The 17,495-nt window shown below is 41.3% G+C and overlaps 2 protein-coding genes across 4 annotated transcripts in view; both read left to right on the top strand.

Moving 5' to 3' along the window:
- PRSS8 (serine protease 8) overlaps positions 1-17,495 on the top strand; it is a 687,619-nt gene that overhangs the window by 266,201 nt on the left and 403,923 nt on the right. The gene's annotated exons all lie outside the window — the stretch shown is intronic.
- The window catches only part of HSD3B7 (hydroxy-delta-5-steroid dehydrogenase, 3 beta- and steroid delta-isomerase 7), a 54,774-nt gene that overhangs the window by 17,386 nt on the left and 19,893 nt on the right, over positions 1-17,495 (top strand). For all 3 annotated transcript variants that reach the window (XM_042472881.1, XM_042472879.1, XM_042472880.1), the window contains exon 2: positions 10,795-10,959. In XM_042472881.1, the coding sequence (XP_042328815.1) occupies positions 10,795-10,959 (165 nt within the window). The remainder of the gene's footprint in view (positions 1-10,794; positions 10,960-17,495) is intronic.

Raw genomic sequence — 17,495 nt, 5'->3', positions numbered from 1 at the left:
AAAAGATCACAACACAACTGGAGAAAGGAGTCTTTTGGGTTATTGGGGAAAGAGCAGCTGTAGGTTTTGTAGGCTGTGCTATTGTGCCACATGGAATTCAGACGATCTTGGAAAACATTGTTTCCACTTTGAATCCCAGTAGTTTGAATCCCAGCAATGAATCCCACTGAATCCCCCTGCCCTGCTGATGGTTTGGATTATAATCTCCAGGTGCTTGATCCAGCATGACCAATATTCAGGGCTTCTAGGAGCTGGAGTCTGAAACTTCTCAATGGCCAAAGGTTGAGAATCACCGCGGCAGAGTGTCTTATACAAACAGTAATGAAAGGAGTGTTACAATGGTATGGGCAAACAAAAATCTTTTCACATGGCATCAAACCAAAATCACAACTAAATGTCATAGTGAAGCTTGCCAAGGAGGTAGTTCCAACAAAAAGGAAACAAAACCTAAAAACAGCTTAATGCCATGCCAAGGTCGATTATTTCTCCAGCTCCCATGGATCAGTATCTGAGGCCCTGAACCATGTCCCCTCATCAGACATCACATGGGCACAACTGGACTACACTGCATGGGCACGTGAAATGGACATGTGCAATATGCATGTGAGAACTTCTTGGTTGCAGCAGGTGGGTTGTGGAATGTGCTCCTTTTGAGTTGTAGTGGTGAAGGTATAGATTCCACTGGCCTCAGTCACTGCTAATCTTCCTGAGAATATGTTCAGGATTGGTTTTACCATCAGACAGGATAAGATGAGATGCCACAAGCTGCAGGTTTGGGTTTCCTTAAAGGATGCCATATATACAGTGGGCCCTTGTTATCCACTTGGGTTTGGTTCCAAAATCCATGGATGCTCAAGTTCCATTAAATACAATGGTATAGTAAAATGGTGTCCCTTATATAAAATGGCAAAATCTAGGTTTCCTATTTGGAATTTATACTTTTTTGGAATATTTTCAAGCTGCGGATGCTTGAATCCATGGATAAAGAATCGGTGGATATGGAGGGAAGACTGTACTTGCTATAAGTTGACCTCATACATGAACTCGAAGGCAAGTTTGTGGGCCAAAATTATGGATTTTTATATGACCCATGGATAAATTGAAGGTAAAACATAGGAGCATGTAAGAAAGGATGCAAGGGATGAAGCAAAGGAAAACAATGCCAAAGAACTTGCAAAATCCTGGCAGGCATAACTGTTTGTGCTCACCCTAAAGGCTGGATGGATGAGAGAGTAAAGTGGGTCAGTGCTTCTTTGAGGTGCTCCTTTCACCAGGAGATGATTCTTTTTTGATAAGAGTTAAAGTATAGTACTTACATTGATCCATAGATAAGTTGACCCAGTTCTAGGGTCAATGTTTTAACCAAAATATTTTAAACTGGTACATGAGTATATACAATAATTGTCTTGTTCCAGAACTTCCATACCTCCCCAAGAGTTCATTGGGTTTTGAAAACTTATGCATGTTATTGTCATAGCATACGTTTTATTGGTAACCTTGGGCAAGTCACATGCTCTCAGCCTCAGGGGAATGAGGCAAAACTTCCTCACAACAAATCTTGCCGAGAAACCCCCGTGATAGGTTTGCCTTAGGGTGGCCATAAGTCAGAAACATCTCAAAGGCACACAAGAACAACAAATGCTGCAGCAATAATATAAGGCAGAGAAGTAATCCAGCCCTTTCACTTATGTTGTCCAGCTTCACCTCACAGTCAGTGTAGACTAATTCTACCCAAGCTATCACTTCACAGAAATCAAATTTTCTTTCCCTGGAAATATGGTTTGGGGTGTATCCCCCCCCCCACAAGATAATGGCCCATGGAAGATGGCCTCTCAAGGATTATCTAGTATAGAAGCAAACAAAGAAAGTGTTCACGTGTGACCTCTCGGGCTGTATGCACATTGCAGAAATAATCTATTTTGACATTACTTTAACTGCCAGAGCTCAAGGCTATGGAGCTCTGGGAAGTGTCATTTGTTGGAGCACCAGAGGTTCCATAGTCTTGAGCTGTGGCAGTTAAAGTGGTGTCATCCTGGATTATTTCTGCAGCGCGGATGCAGCCTTTCTTTCTCTCCACCAACAACTATGAACTGTGCAAGCAGGTTAGCAACAGAGGAAAATTCTGTTCTCTGCTTTCCTATCTTTTCTCAGCCTCAAGCTGCAAAGGCAATGCAGCAAGTATCAAACAAGGTCACTAAGGCTGCATCCACACTGCAGAAATAATGCAGTTTGACAGCACTTTAACTGCCATGGCTCTATGCAATGGGCTCCTGGGATTTGTTGTTTGTTGTGGCACCAAAGCTCTCTAACAGAGAAGGCTAAATGCCTCACAAAACAACAATCCCTGGAATTCCGTACTATTGAGCCATAGCAATTAAAGTGGTGCCAAACTGGATTGTGAAGTCGAAGGTTTTCACAGCCAGCATCCATAGTTTTCTGTGGGTTTTTCGGGCTGTATGGCCATGTTCTGGAAGAATTTATTCTTGACATTTCGCCTGCAACTGTGGCTGGCATCTTCAGAGACAGTCTGAAAAACCCACAGAAAACTACCAAACTGGAGTATTTCTGTAGTGCAGATGCAGCCTCATACAAGTTAATTCTTTTACACCTCTAGACAGCTGTTAATGTTTGGTCATGATGCTAGCAAGGACTCCCAAACCTATCTGCCTAATAGCAGAGGTCCAGCTCATTACAATAGTGCACTGCTCTTTCTTGTCTTATTGTTTTGTTTCAGCTGCTAGGGAGCTAATGGGGATTTCCTCCTCTTCTGCCAAAAGAAATTGGCAGGCTTTAGGCACTGGGCACCTTGATTTTTCCAGATGGAGTGAAGAGTGCTATTTCCTGTTCTGCTTCAGGCAGCAAACTTTCTTGTGGCAGATCTGGCCAGTGTTAGCCATATGGTGAATTCATTAAGTGCCAACACCTATATTACGTCAATACCTGTCTTAGGTCAACTCAAAGGCCATTTTAAGGCTTTCTTTCAAATGTTATTTTGAGAGGCTTAGGAGCGAAGACTTTGGCTCACTCTTTTTATTGCTGATGTAATTTGCTATTGTTTTGTTTTGAAAAATGCTTCGGTCAAATAATTGTTTTTGGTATGTGGTCTGATTTATCATTGTCGGATGCTCCAGAGGGGGGCCTTTTTGGGGTGGTAAACATGATATTATAACGAAAGTGCGAAAGGATTTTGTGAAACCGCAAAAAAGGAGTTAACAAAGATATTTTGCTTCCTGAGTCAAAGGACAACATCAAGCCTTCTTTCTCTTTCTATGGAGTTTATCACACGAGATGGATCCCATGCACAAATTTGATTTAAAGTGGGGGGAAAACCCCACAAATGTGGGTTGTTTTTCACATGACGCTCGGAGTTAACCCAAGCAGAAATGAGAAATAACCCGTAAAAGCGGGTAGTTTTTCAGACAACATTTGCATAAATGAGAAATAACACAATATTAATCCAAATGCAAAGTCATCAAAACTCATTCTTTTTTACTTTTGGAAACTTCCCAAAATTAAAAAGGAGTGTGTTTTGCTGATTTTGTGTTTGGATTAATGTCGCATTATTTTTCATTGATGCCAACGCGTCTGAAAAACAACCTGCAAAAGTGAATTTTAAAATCCCGTTTCTGCACAGGATTTAACCAGTGTGCCTCCAATTTGCCTGTGTGTGATAAAGTCCTACATCTACATCTGCACTGCAGAAACAATCTAGTTCAACACCACTTTAACTGCTATAGCTCAATGCTATGGAATTCTGGGAATTGTAGTTGGGTGAGCCATTTGGCTCTGGTGCCAAAACAAACTACAATTCTAACTATTCCATAGCATTGAGCCATGGCACCTAAAACTGTGTTGAACTGAATTATCATTGCAGTATGGATGCAGCCTATGTATAAGCTGACCATAGCAACCATTGGATTTTTCTTCTGCTGTGCTGGCAGAACAGTATTTTCCTAACAAGACATGCTGGACATATCTTCTCCCTGGGGCAGCCGCCTCATTTTGCCCAATGGTAGGATTAGAGATCTTTCTAAGGACGTGTTCCTTTTTAGCTTTTTTGGGTGTGTTCGGAAGGTGTAAAAACAAAATAATTAGGAGCAGAAGAACCTACCTGTTTGTTGAGCAATAGCAGAAATAGCTGCCATGGCAAATTGGTTGCAAATCTACTTTGGGTTTTAATCCAAACTCTAAAGGAGCCGTGCAAAATAGGTTCAGCACTTTGGAGAGAGAGTGTGTTCAGACTCAGCTCTAGAGTCACCAGTCCATCCCCATCAGAGCCCTGTATACCAAACTTGGAAAAATATACTTTTTTGGACTACAAATCCCAGAATGCTGGCTGGGGGGGTTTCTGGGAATTGTAATTCAAAAGGTTATTTTTCAATGCTCTGGAAAAGTACGTGCTTGTAAACTGATGTAATGTTTTCTTTAAGGGAAATGAGTAGTAATTTCATTTGTGAGATTACGCTTCCTTTCTTTCTCATTTCCTTCTACCTTCGGTATGTGGAAGCTCACACACAAGAGATCACCATCACACACACACACACACACACACACACACACACACACACACACACTTTTTTTAATATAACCACACACGCACACATGGTAGATCAGAAGGAGATATGGGTTTGCTGCTAGCTAACCGCTGAATCTGTAAATGGCTGCTGCTTTTCTCTGGTTTTGCTCTGAAGTGTTTTCTTAAAGAGTGTTTCCATCTTTTCATTTCACAGGTATGGTCTTTTAACAATTTTAGATCAAGTTTGTGGTTTACTTTCAAAATTGTGGATGCTCTCTAAACCTGATTTGCATTTTACTGCTATGCAGAATACATGTTTGTTGTTGTAGTGCACCTTCAGTTTGTTTCCAACTTGTGGCAACTCTAAGGGGAATCTATCATGGAGTTTCCTGGGGGCCACCCTAAGTCACCCAGTGGGTTTCCGTGGCTGAGCAGGGAATTGAACCCTGATCTTCAGTCATAGTCCAATTCTTAAAGCAATACACCAATCTGGCTCTCATATCCATGGCTCTTTTATCAGTTCCATCTTGGGCAAGCTGATAAGTCTGTTGCTATAAAAATGTATAATATAAGTTATATTTGCCAAGTCTTTAATTTTTTCCATTAATTATTTTCAGTTTCACGTGGGAAAGATGGACATTTATTGCCTTCATTAATTTTTTGTTTTACTTAGCATTGCCTCATAACAGAAATATATGAGTGATGAGAGTAAACATGTCATAGGTTTGCCTTAGGATTGCTGTAATTTGGAAATGACTTGAGGGCACACAACAGCAGATAGTACTGTATATTTAGTGAGTCACTGTGGTATAGCGGTTTGAGAGTTGGACTATGACTCTGGAGACCAGGGTCCAAATTGTTGCAAAAGAAATACAATCAGAATTTTAAAATTCTGAGGTCAGGAATTTGTGATATACATTTTTTAAAAAATTCAAACAAAAATCAATCAGTGATACCTTTATTGGCCAACCGAAATGCACAATATACTTGTTGCAAACGTTTGAAACTCCATGGGCTTCTTTATCAGGCAAGATGTTACAAACCAAACAGGAGGGGGAAAAACAATTGGAGATGTTAGTCAGATGCCTGCAGGAATTTTTTTTAAAGTATAGCATATGAAGAGCAGGTTTAGACTCAGAAGAAGGAGTGACTGTAGGAGGAAGAAACATCAGCAATCTAAGATATGCGGATGATGCCATACTACTATCAGAAAACATCACAGACATGGAACAACTATTAAGGAAGAAAATGCAAATGTAGGCTTACTGCTGAACATAAAGAAAACAAAATTAATGACCACAGAGGATCAACCTACACAATGAGGAAATTGAAATAAAGAGTTCCCGTACCTTGGATCAAACATTAATCAGAGTGGGGACTGCGGATAATAAGAAAGTCAACTCATTTGAGATATGGTGCCGAAGAAGAATGCTGTGGATACCATGGACATCAAAAAGACAAAACAATTGGGTCCTAGAACAGATCAAGCCTGAAAGCACCTTATAAGCCAAGTTGATCAAACTGAGGCTGTCTTACTTTGGCCACATCATGAGAAAGCACAGCTCATTAAAAAGGACAATAATGCTAGGAAAGGTAGAAGGTAGTAGAAAGAGAGGATGGATAGACTCAATCATGGAGGTCACAAGTCTGAATTTGCAAGATTTTAGCAGACCAGTGGAGGACAGCGGGTCTTGGAGGTGTCTCATCCACAGGATCACCATGAATCAGGGCCAACTCAAGGGCAGTTTACTACAACAACAACAACTGAAATGTGAGTGGGGTTCACAGCCTCCCTTGCTATCAGTTCCTCTGACAGAAACAACCATCATGTAACCATAATGATGTCTTATTGTACTCTGTTATTAGTATGGGCCATTACTGAGCTTAGCTATGTCTTAGAAGATATACAATCGTCCCTCCCAATTTGCAGGGGATCTGTTCGCGCCCCCCCCCAGCGAATCTGGAAAACTGCCAATATTGGAGTCACCATTAATTTCAATGGTGGTGCACTCCTGCGCACGTGCCTCAGGCACGCGCACCATTTTGTCCCTCCCCACATGCCATCTGCAAACAGGTGAGACCATGGACTCCAAGTCCATGAATCAGGAGGGACGACTGTACATCTCTAGGTTTGTGTTGCATGTGGAAATTGCTTTTATAACATTTGCTTAGGTTAAACAACTAACCCACCCTCCTTAGTCTAGACTTAGTGACTGTCTGTTTATGGCTGAATTGAACTCTGTCATCTCTTCCTACTTAAAATGAGCACTTAATTTTCTGGAAATGTATTTTGATTATAAAAGCTTTGATTATATACTATGCAAGAGGGCAAGAAGTTCCAAGCACAGTATTATCTAGTCGGCAATACTCCAGAAGCCCAGATCTGGAGATAGAGAATGTTGATTTATTTATAAATACATAAGAAAAGCATGCATGCTGGAAGCAAAATGCTTTCCTGTCTGGTAGTAGAGCATTCTCTAGAGCTGGGGAAAGTTACATTTAGTTTTTTAGTTTGTTTTGTAAAGGATATTTATGAAGGTTTTAACAAATACAATAACAACTTCAAATATAGAAAATTAGGAAAGAGAATAGAAAGAATAGCAAAAAGCAGAGGAACATCAAAGATGTAGAGAAAGCTATACAGAAACTGAGATAACAAAAAATAGAAAAATGGTTCCGACTTTCTTTTTGGCGATTATAAGTTCTTCTACTATAAATGAACCTATCCCTCTTAAACTACACTGTATGCTTCTTCTGATAACCAACTCCTACTAAATAAATAAATAACTCTTAAAGCCCACAGTTACAAAGTTGTTTTCTTTTTTTCGCAAAAAGTCAGAGGGCTTTCCTATCTTTTTTAAAGTCACTAATGGTTTTTTTCCTAATCAGCACAGAGAATTTGCTCATGTCTACAAGTTCACTCTGTTTTAACAACCATGCCTTCTTTGTATGTAGTATTTTGTAGGGAAGCGGCATATTTTGGATGATAACTCCCAGAATCCCTCAGCCAGCATGGCCTGGGTGTATGAGGGATGCTGGGATCTATAGTCCAAAGACATATTTTTCCTGAACTCTGCCACCAGCCCATGTGAGATCCCTAAAGAGACGGTCAAGCTAAGATGGTTTCAGCTTATAGTGCTTTCTATCTGTTCTAAGTTTTCATTTTCATTTTTTCTTAGTTACGTTCATATCCTTTTCTTCTTGACCTTAAGGTGACATAAATGGCTTTTCTTTTCCCCGCTTTAGTTTCACAACAACCTGTTGAGGTAGGACAGGCCCTGATCGGGATGTGATCAGACTGGTAACATTCAGTAAATTTAATGGCTCAGTGTGGTTTAGAACCCAGATTTCCTAGATCCCAGGCCAGCACTCTGCACCAAGCTGTCAAATGCAGTTTTCCTGACAGGTTCACAGGTTTGCCAGAGAAATCTGTATCTTTTTCCCAACAATTGGCTTCCACACAATGGCCGTTATTTAGTCACAATGATTTGGAAAGCAAACCTGCAGCATCTTGTTGTTTTTATGGGGGTGAGGCATTGCTAGATGCCATGTGCTTTGCACTTTGACTTGTCTCTCTTAAAAGTGAGGTTTGTTACTGACGCTCCACCCAGAGTTTCGCAGTGTGTTTATGGTACCTTGAGAGATGATTAAGCAATGAAGTATGAACCATAAACCCAAGTGTGCATGCCAGAAGCCCACACTGGTTAAGGATGGATGACGCCTTAACTTGTAGAATGGTGTTGTTCCACAGTTATTACAAGGTAATACTGCCAAACAACATTTTCTCTTTGTATTTCCTTGCTTGCTTGTGAAGGACATAAGTCAGCTCCTCGCACTAGTAATAAATCTTGGTCAGACAGCACTGGACACAATTACAGTGCTTTTATTCCACTTTAACTATCATGGCAGCTTCCTACAGAAATGGGATATGCAGTTTAGGAAGTAGTATTTATTTCTTTAAATTATTTATATCTCACCCTCTATCTAAAGGTCTCAGGAGGTGTACAATAAAATCAGCCTGATCAATTTAAAATAATGTAGATGTTGGGCAAGTTACAATCTCTCAGCCTCAGAGGCAGGTAATGGCAAACCGCCTCTGAACAAATCTTGCCTAGAAAATCCCACTAAAGGGTTGCTGTAAATTGGAAATGACTAGCAAAACACTCCTTGTGGATTGCATCTTTGACTTGTCTCTGGTAGAGGTGAGGTTTGTTAACCAACTCCCCACCTGACTTTCAGTGTGTTTGTGGAACCATGAGAGATGATCAAGCAATGAAATATGAACTACGGTATAAAGAAAAGGCAGCAGAGCAGAAATCTTCACAAGTGAACCCATTTTCACAGGCACAGCTGCAATGAAACCATCAACCTGATCCCATGCATTTTTCAAAATCAGTTACTGAAGCTGTACACAATACATGAATGATAAGAGAAATACTGGGAGATTCAGCAAGTGACTAGGGAAGCAGTTATATCTTTCTCCTTCAGCTCTAGGGACCTGGATCAGTTGCACCAATTGAACCAGAGATAATCTGGGTCTCCACACCACCAACAGTAGTCCCACCCTGCCTAATGGCATGGATAGCCCTGACTTGTGGTTGGTTTTATTTCCATTATAAACCCAAGCCCTCCCATGTGTGTGTATCTGCCTTCGAGTTGCTTGCCAACTTATGGTAGCCCCATGAATTCCATAGGGTTTTCTTAGGCAAGGAATACTCAGAGGCATTTTTTCCAGTTCCAGTTCCAGTTCCTTCCTCTGAAATATAGCCTACAGCTCCTAGTATTCATTTGGTGTCCTACTATCCAAGCACTAGCCAGGGCTTTCTAGATCAAACAGAATCTAGTACCGTTAGGGTTTTAGACTAACCAAAGCCCTCCCATATCATCTTTCTTTTCCACAATTAAAGCATGGCTAGATCAGGACTTAACTTTTTAATGGTTGCTTATCTGCTGGAAACAGGCATGGAAAGAAGATATTAAGGCAATGCACCCTTATCACCTCTCACTCAGTAATTTTGCGATAAGATTGTGAGTGGCTTAATCTGGCTAGCCAGCACAAATGAGGGCAAAGCTTTTAAAAACTGTGCTCCCCTGACATTCAAAAGGCAATGCCCATCCACTGTGTGTGGTGCTGTCTCCATTTTGCCTCCTCCATCATGACTTCAGATACAAAAACAAGAATCTGAGTTCCAGGAAGACCTACCCATTTCATGATCATCATTCCTCTTTTTAAAGATAGGACCTGTGCACCTGCTGGTGTTTTTCTTTTTGCCTGTAAGGCAGCTATTAAAGGCACAGGAAACTTTCTGGAAATATAAATGTAGAGATTTCTATTTGCTTTGACAGAGGGAACGTCTGTTAATAATTTTATTTTATTTTTATTTTTTTCTCTCCCTTTTTTCCCCCTCTTTTTTTTTTTTTCTTCCATTCTCCTTCAGGATTTATTTTCTGCACTTTAGGACCCAGTTGTGTAAATCTAAAACAACACTTGATCCTGAACTCTTTGCTGTCCCATAACATTGGCATTCTGGGAGTTGTTATCCAAAACAGTAACTTTTCCAAATTCTGCTTCATACAGAGCACTGTTCAGTTTTTCCTAATCCGCATCAGTAGATATTTGAACTTGGATTTGCAGGAACTACCGTAAGCAGAGTAATGGAGGACAGGGGGTATTGGAGATGTTTCGTCCGCAGCATCACCATGAGTTGGGGCCAACGCAAAGGCAGTTAACAACTACAACATAATGTTTTAAGTGTTGGATTAGAATTCAGGAGATAAAAATTTGAATTCCCACTCAACTGTAGAAACCCATTTTGTGATCTTGGGCAAATCAGCATCAGAGGATGGGAGTTACAAACTCTCTGTGAACAAAGCCCCGTAACAGTGTTCCCATAAGACATATAACAAATCAATCAGTGGTTCGCTGTATTCTAATGGACATTTGGAAACGCAACACATTCCTGTTGCTTTGTTAGGAGGAATCACTATTGTCCCATAGTGATTTGTTAGTTTATTTGTTTCACTATGATGGCCTCGATGCTTTTTATTCCTCCAGAATATAATTTTGCTTGATCAGTAAGCCTTTAGCTTGGCCTGATTCCTTTTTGTCTTTCTTTTTTACTGAAGAGTCTAGTCCTTGTGGGCCTTATGGAAGCAGTATTTTTGTCCCTCACTGGAGACTTTGTTTCCTACCTTCTGTTCAATTGTCCAATTCCTAAAGCTTCCAGATTTTCCTCCATCATGCTAAAGGTACCTTCTCTGTTTCTTTCCCCACCCAGGACAAATGGGACCAATCACCAAAAACCAGATCTATCTAGTCACTGGTGGCTGTGGTTTTCTGGGGAAACATCTGGTCCAGATGCTTCTGGAGCAGGAGCCCGACTTGGCAGAAGTGCGTGTCTTTGACCTGCATCTGGATGAGAGCATGCGGCATCTGGACAGAGGTGAGCAGTTGCCAAAACTAGTGGTGTACTTTCCTCATGTGTGCAGGGAGGGTCTGGCCAGCAAGGTGGATACAGTGGACCCTTGATATCCACTAGGGTTTGGTTCCAGGACCTCTCTGGGTACCAAAATCCATGGATGCTCAAGTCCCATTAAATACAATGGGATAGTAAAATAGCGTCCTTTATATAAAATGGCAAAATCAGGCTTTACTTTTTGGGATTTATGTATTTTTAAAATATTTTCAAGCCATGGATGCTTGAATCCACAGATAATGAATCTGTGGATACGGAGAGCTGACTGTACCATATCCCTGTGGGTCTTGTATCAAAGATGTAAATATATTTGAAATCTTTTTGTGGGTTTTTCAGGCTATGTGGCCATGTTCTAGAAGAGTTTATTCCTGACGTTTTGCCAGCATCAGTGGCTGGCATCTTCATATACTTCATATATTGGAGTTGCCAAAATCTTCCCAGGGACATGCCCAGCTGCATCTGGCTGGAGATTGTGGTAATTGTAGTCCAAAAAAGAAAGCTTTGAAGAATGAAGAAGTACGTATATCATTTCTCCAACATGTTTAATTTTTCCTGGTTTTAGGAACTGTGATGAACTCACTAATTTATAGGGCCCTGTGGGTGAAGGGAGGAAGATTTCCCCCTTTTTGTAAAACAGTGTTCCCCAAATGTTAGTTTTCAGGTACATACTATGGTATCTCAGTAATGAAGAGAAGAAAACACACAGAACACACTCTCCTTTGCAAGGTCTAGTGTTACTCTTTGCCTACCAGGGAAGGTTCTCCAGTAGAATCCTAGGTCAAATTCTAAGCTTTGGGTATACAGAATGAAAATTAGAAGTATTTTTCCATTGATCTTGGCATGCTGTATGTGTTTTACCACAAACAAACACAAGGAAAGCCAATTTGCCTTAATTTTTTTGGATGAAACCCCAGTTTTGAAAAGGATACATGTGTCTCAAGGTCTGAAGGTTCATGTTCTTTTAAAAATACAGCTGCTTATGTCTCCCTCCTTCATTTCAAATGCATACTGTTGCCTCAAAAATTTCATAATGAACAAATCATGCATCTAATGTAGCTAGAAAGAGCTAAGAATATTCATACTCAACGACAACATAATTTCTGACTTTGATTCAGTTTTGCAGAGCTATTCCTATCCATGTGGTTACACAGAAGCAGATGCTTCTGTATTCAAGGAGGATTATAGAGTAATCCTCAAAAAAAGAAAGTGAAGGAGGACTAGGGCTCCATCTGCACTGCAGAAATAATGCTGCTTGACACCACTTTAACTGCCATGTCAATGCTGTGGAATTCTGGGATTTGTAGTTTGTGAAATATTTAGGCTTAGCTTACAGTTGTAAACCGCTTAAACACTGCTAGTTCGGTATTTATTTATTTATTTATTTAGGTATTTATATCCCGCCCTTCAGCCCTAATGGCTCTCAGGGTGGCTTACAATTATTGTTTTTAATCAGACAGTTCCCTGCCCTCAGGCTTACAATCTAAAAGACACGAAACAAAAGGAGAAGGGAATGGTGGAGGGAAAGGGGATGAGATCCAGTGGTTCTTCTCTCCCTCTGAGGCCTGGACCAAGGCAGATGGATTGGAGGGAGGGCTCTTCCTTCTTCCAGGCTAGTCCTGATGGTATGAAGAGGTATATAAATCAAGCTGTTTGGTTTTTTTGTTTTGTTTTTCTCTGTCAGAAAGCTCTGGTGTTTTAAAGGGATGCAGAGAAATGCCACAGCCCAAAAGGCAGATGTTTGGGGAGTAGTGGTGTCACCCCCTGTACCACCCTAGTGATGCTCCTGGATTACACTCTGGTATTTTGTGGCCATGTGTCTCCCAGTTTTCATCTGTGAAATCTTGGCAGGAATGAGATTGCTATGTTGCCTTACCCAGATACAGGCTTAACTGCTGGATGCAGCCCACAGATCAGTACCTTGCCTATTCCCCACAGAAAGTCGGGCACAGATGCAGTCCTATCTTGTGTTTTCCCCTTTGTGGGATGATAGCTGCAGACTGGCAGCTAAGCTGGGCAGAGTGATGGCATCACTTCATGCCAGCAAAGTGACTCTGCATAGGAGGAGCTTTGTTGGCAGGGTACAAAAAGGTCAAACCCACACGTGGAACAAATTTGTCTAAGTGCAAATCTCCCAAGCACATCATGTGTACAGTTTTGTGGAGAGCAGAGTGGCCAGAGCCAAAAAGGAATGCCACCCAGGTGGTTGTGATTTACTCCTTGCCTCATGCTCAGCCGGTGTCTTTCTGCCAGCATCTTTGCTGCCAAAATATCATTGGCTTGGCCAAGTGTGAATGATATTTGGTAGCAAGAGCTTTGCTAGGTGTTGCAAAATAGGAATTGGAAAGGAAAGAGAGGAAAAAATGAAAGTTTCTGCACAGGAATTGCTGGGAGAGATGCCCAGTTGGAATTGAGCTTGCTGAGGTCGCTTCTGGGTGAAGTTTTCTCTCCTGCTGTGGCTGCTGTTACTGAGATCTAATGTCTTTTGGGCTTTGGTCCAGGATAAAACAAAGCCTGACCTTCAAGTATACCTTTTCTCAATTAGAGGAAGTGGAGCAATGAACTTTTGGCAGCATGTAGTGGTGACAGGGCTTGATAAGAGAGAAGTGGTGGTTTGAAATACAGGAAGTCTACAGAGCCATGGACCTGTTTTGTGGGCATTTCACACTTAGCAAACTACCTGCCATTACAGCACGTAGACATAAAGTATCTGTGTTGCAAGAGGATGCAGTAATGCCTCACTATAATCCCGTCTTTTAGCTTTCATGTGGTTTATCCTTTTCAGCACCTACCAGAAATATGTCTATTAATGTTTGACAGTGACATGACTTGGGGTGCTTCATACCTGTGTTTTCTCTGGATAAACAAAAAGCATTTATTTTAAAGGGGTTTTTAAAAGGCTTTGTTTAACTAAAAAGCTTCTCAGAGCGGCTTACGTATATCGGTTGTAAAACAGTAATTGCTCTTACACTTAAATACACAACAAAAAGGAAGGGTGAGGGAGAGGGGAAAAAAGCAAGACACCAGCTCAGCATCATCTGGGGTGGAAACAGTTCTTGGGCAGTTGTGGAATGATAGACAGCCTTCCGTTCTTCTTCTTCTCCTTCCTCTCTCTGTTCTGCAGACTGATGTTGCAAAGCTAACCATTATTTGAAATTCTTAAAAGAATTGTGCTGTCTGTTTGTCCCTATGTATTGCCTCTTCCATTAGAGAAAGTAGTAATAGAATAATAAAATCATAAAGTTGGAAGAGACCCCAAGGGCCTTCCAGTCCAACCCTCTGCCATGCAGGAACACACAATCAAAGCACCCTCAACAAATGGACATCCAGCTTCTGTTTAAAAACCTCTGAAGAAGGAGACTCCATCACACTCCAAGGGAGTGTGTTCCACTGTTGAACAGCTATTACCATCAGGAAATTCTTCCTAATGTTGAGGTGGAATCTCTTTTCCTGTAATTTGCATCCATTGCTCTGTGTCCTGGTCTCTGGAGCAGCAGAAAACAAGCTTGCTCCTTCCTCAATATGCTATCCCTTCAAATATTTAAATATGGCTATCGTGTCACCTCTTCCCCTTCTCTTCCCCAGGCTAAACATACCCAACTTCCTAAGCTACTCCTCATAGGGCAGGATTTCCAGACAAGTAGCTTGACAAGTAAGAACTGGGATTCCATGTTTCAGATCTAGCCTTCTGGCAAAGGCTATCTAGATTGTCCCTCCATTGCCAACCCAGAAACAAGCGGAGTTCAATAACATGATATCTTGTGAAGACAGTATGTAAAATCATAGAATAAGAGAATTGGAAATGATCTCAATGGTCATCTATTCTAGTCCAACTCCCTACTGATGCATGAAATCCACAGCTAACACATCCTTGACTGACTGGCCATTCAAATTGGGTTTTACAAAGTCTGAGGAAAGATCATCTACCCAGTAATGACTGGTGGTTTCCAGGTTAGTTTGCTCTGGATTTTAGCCTGAACTTTAAAGCAGCTATCCAAGCAGATTAAGATTATCCTGAAATAGATTCAGCACCTCGGATAGCTTCATTCATACTAAACCTAGAATGGGTTCACCACTTCATTGATTCACCAGCTGCCTCTTGCATCCACTGTCTTCTGAGACAGTCTGTTCCACGGTTGAAGAGCTCTTGTTGTCAGGAAGATCTCCCCAATGTTTAGTTGAAATCTCCTCTACTGTGATTTGAATCCATTGGTTCAGGTTGTCTTCTCCATGACATTCACTCACACAGTAGAAGACATGTTTGCTACATCACCCCTTCAAATGAATTGAAGAATGCTATTAGGGAATCTCTCAAGTCTTTGAGATGCTCTATTATCATGCATCCCTACCTCATTTTTGATGTTCAAATTGTGACATTTTTCAAAGTAGTTGTGAACAGTGGAGAGCCTGTGAAACAAATATGTTCAGTCTTGATAGGTAAATATATGAACAGCCCTTGATCACAACCAATGCCTTTGATTGGAAGCTCTGAAAATTGTCAAATGCATTTTATGAGTTGGCCAAGGGCCATCAATTTCGCAAAATATACCTTAGCCAGCTTACAACCACAACATACCAAACACAGATCCAGATGCCAATTATAAATAAAATTTTTATAAAACTGTGGGTGGAATTGTGGGTCACTCTGCTCCTGCTGCGAAGGAAGGCCTCGACCTGGTCATTGCCAACATGGGAGATTATACAAAATCTCACTGATGTGACTCAGGCTGGAGTTACGCTGCAGAATTAATGCAGTTTACACTGCTTTAACTGCCATGGCTCCATATTATGGAGTTCTGGGAGTTGTCATTTTGTGAGATATTTAGCCTTCTCTGCAAAGCTCTGGTGCCACTACAAACTACAAATCCCATGATTGCATAGGATAGAGCAATAATTGTGCAATGTGACATCAGCCTTGGACCATCCTCTGAAAGTAAATCGATATTGTTTCCAGTCAGAATTTCAAGTGCAAGTTATTGCCTTTAAATCCCTATATAGGATGAATTCAGGCAATTTGAAAGGCCTTACCTTTCTATATGAGCCTGCTAGAATCTTTGGGGGAGAGCTTTTCCTTGGTCCTACCACTATCAGAAGCACATTTGGTAAAGACATTGTAGAGGGCTTTCCTGGTGGCTGCTCCTAGGTTGTGAAATTCCCTTCCACAGGTACTTTGTTTTAATGGGCTGTAAGCTGCCTTTGGTCCTGTGCTGAGCAAAAGGGGAATATACATTAATTGAACAAGCAGATAAACAAGTAGAAAGAGATAAACTAAAAGGAAGGATGGGAAATCACTTTAGCCCTTTCTCGGATACCTCTTGGTGATGCTTCTGTTCTGGCTCATTCAGATTCCAGAGAATTAAGTTTCCAAGGCCATGCTTTAAAAATATATGCACACAAGAGGTTTGAAACAGCTGGTTGGTGACAGATGGCCTAGGAATCATCTGGAGAGGAAGAAACCAGGAAGGGGAAATAGTTTTGCAAGGCCTGGTTTGACGTAAGGGGGGCGGGGGGGGGGGGGAGGTGGGAATGGACTGAGTGGCTCAAGAGGATGGGTGTATTTTATTCCTGGCAGGTGCTTTGTGGCGGATGCAATTGCAGCAGCATTTCCTAGAAGGGTGACCATGACACTTCCTGGCTTTGTAGTGAGAAGCACTTTTTACAGCTTTTAATTCAAGTACACAAACGCACACACAGAGAGAATGTGTGTTCCTGCTTGGAAGTTAACATTGGGCCCAAACACACTGCAGAAATAATCCAGTTTGAGACTACTTTAACTGCCCTGGCTGAGTGCTAGGGGATTCTGGGAACTGTAGTTTGTTGTGGCTCCAGAGCTCTCTGATAAAGAAGGCTAAATGTCTCACAAAACTACAGGTCCCTGAACTCCCTATCATTGAGCCAGGGCAGCTAAAGTGGTCTCAAACTGGATTCTTAATGCAGTGTGTTTTGATCTATAGATCTATAGAAATCTTAGCTAAAGGGGTTGTTCTCAGATCAAGGGGAAATGAGGGGTTGATTCTTTCTTACTGAATAAGGAAGGTTTAATCTGGCATACATGCTTTTAGCCAGAAGGTGGATGCAGAGCAGAGTGGAGGGTGAGCTCTGGCACCATCACAACTGGAAAGGAAAGAGGAAGGATTCCTTTCAAAAAGGAAGGATTCTGTCCCTGGAGAGTCTTTGCAACTAAAGTGAACACCACTCATTCTTCTTCCCAAGAGCTAAGTTCCCTCAAAATTGGATTTGCACCCTTGTTTCCCACTTGGAGATGGCCCACAAAAACTGGAGACTTGGGGCTAGGCCCTGAGATCTGGCAATCCCGGTCCCAAGGCTGCCTTGATAAGATTTTCTTTTTAAAGCGTTTCCTTAAAACTAGAGCTAACAATAGCAAGAGGCTGCAGCCGGATCAACGCAGTTCCTTGTTCCATGGGAAAGTTGATGGGGAAAAAATCCAAGGATACTTTTTGTCATCCATTTCTCATTGGCTTATGTGAACTTGCCGTATTGAAACA

This window comes from Sceloporus undulatus, chromosome 6 (genome assembly GCF_019175285.1).
Source record: "Sceloporus undulatus isolate JIND9_A2432 ecotype Alabama chromosome 6, SceUnd_v1.1, whole genome shotgun sequence".
NCBI classification, from domain to species: domain Eukaryota; kingdom Metazoa; phylum Chordata; class Lepidosauria; order Squamata; family Phrynosomatidae; genus Sceloporus; species Sceloporus undulatus.
Note: the sequence above shows the minus strand (reverse complement) of the source record. Positions and strands in the feature narration are given on the sequence as shown.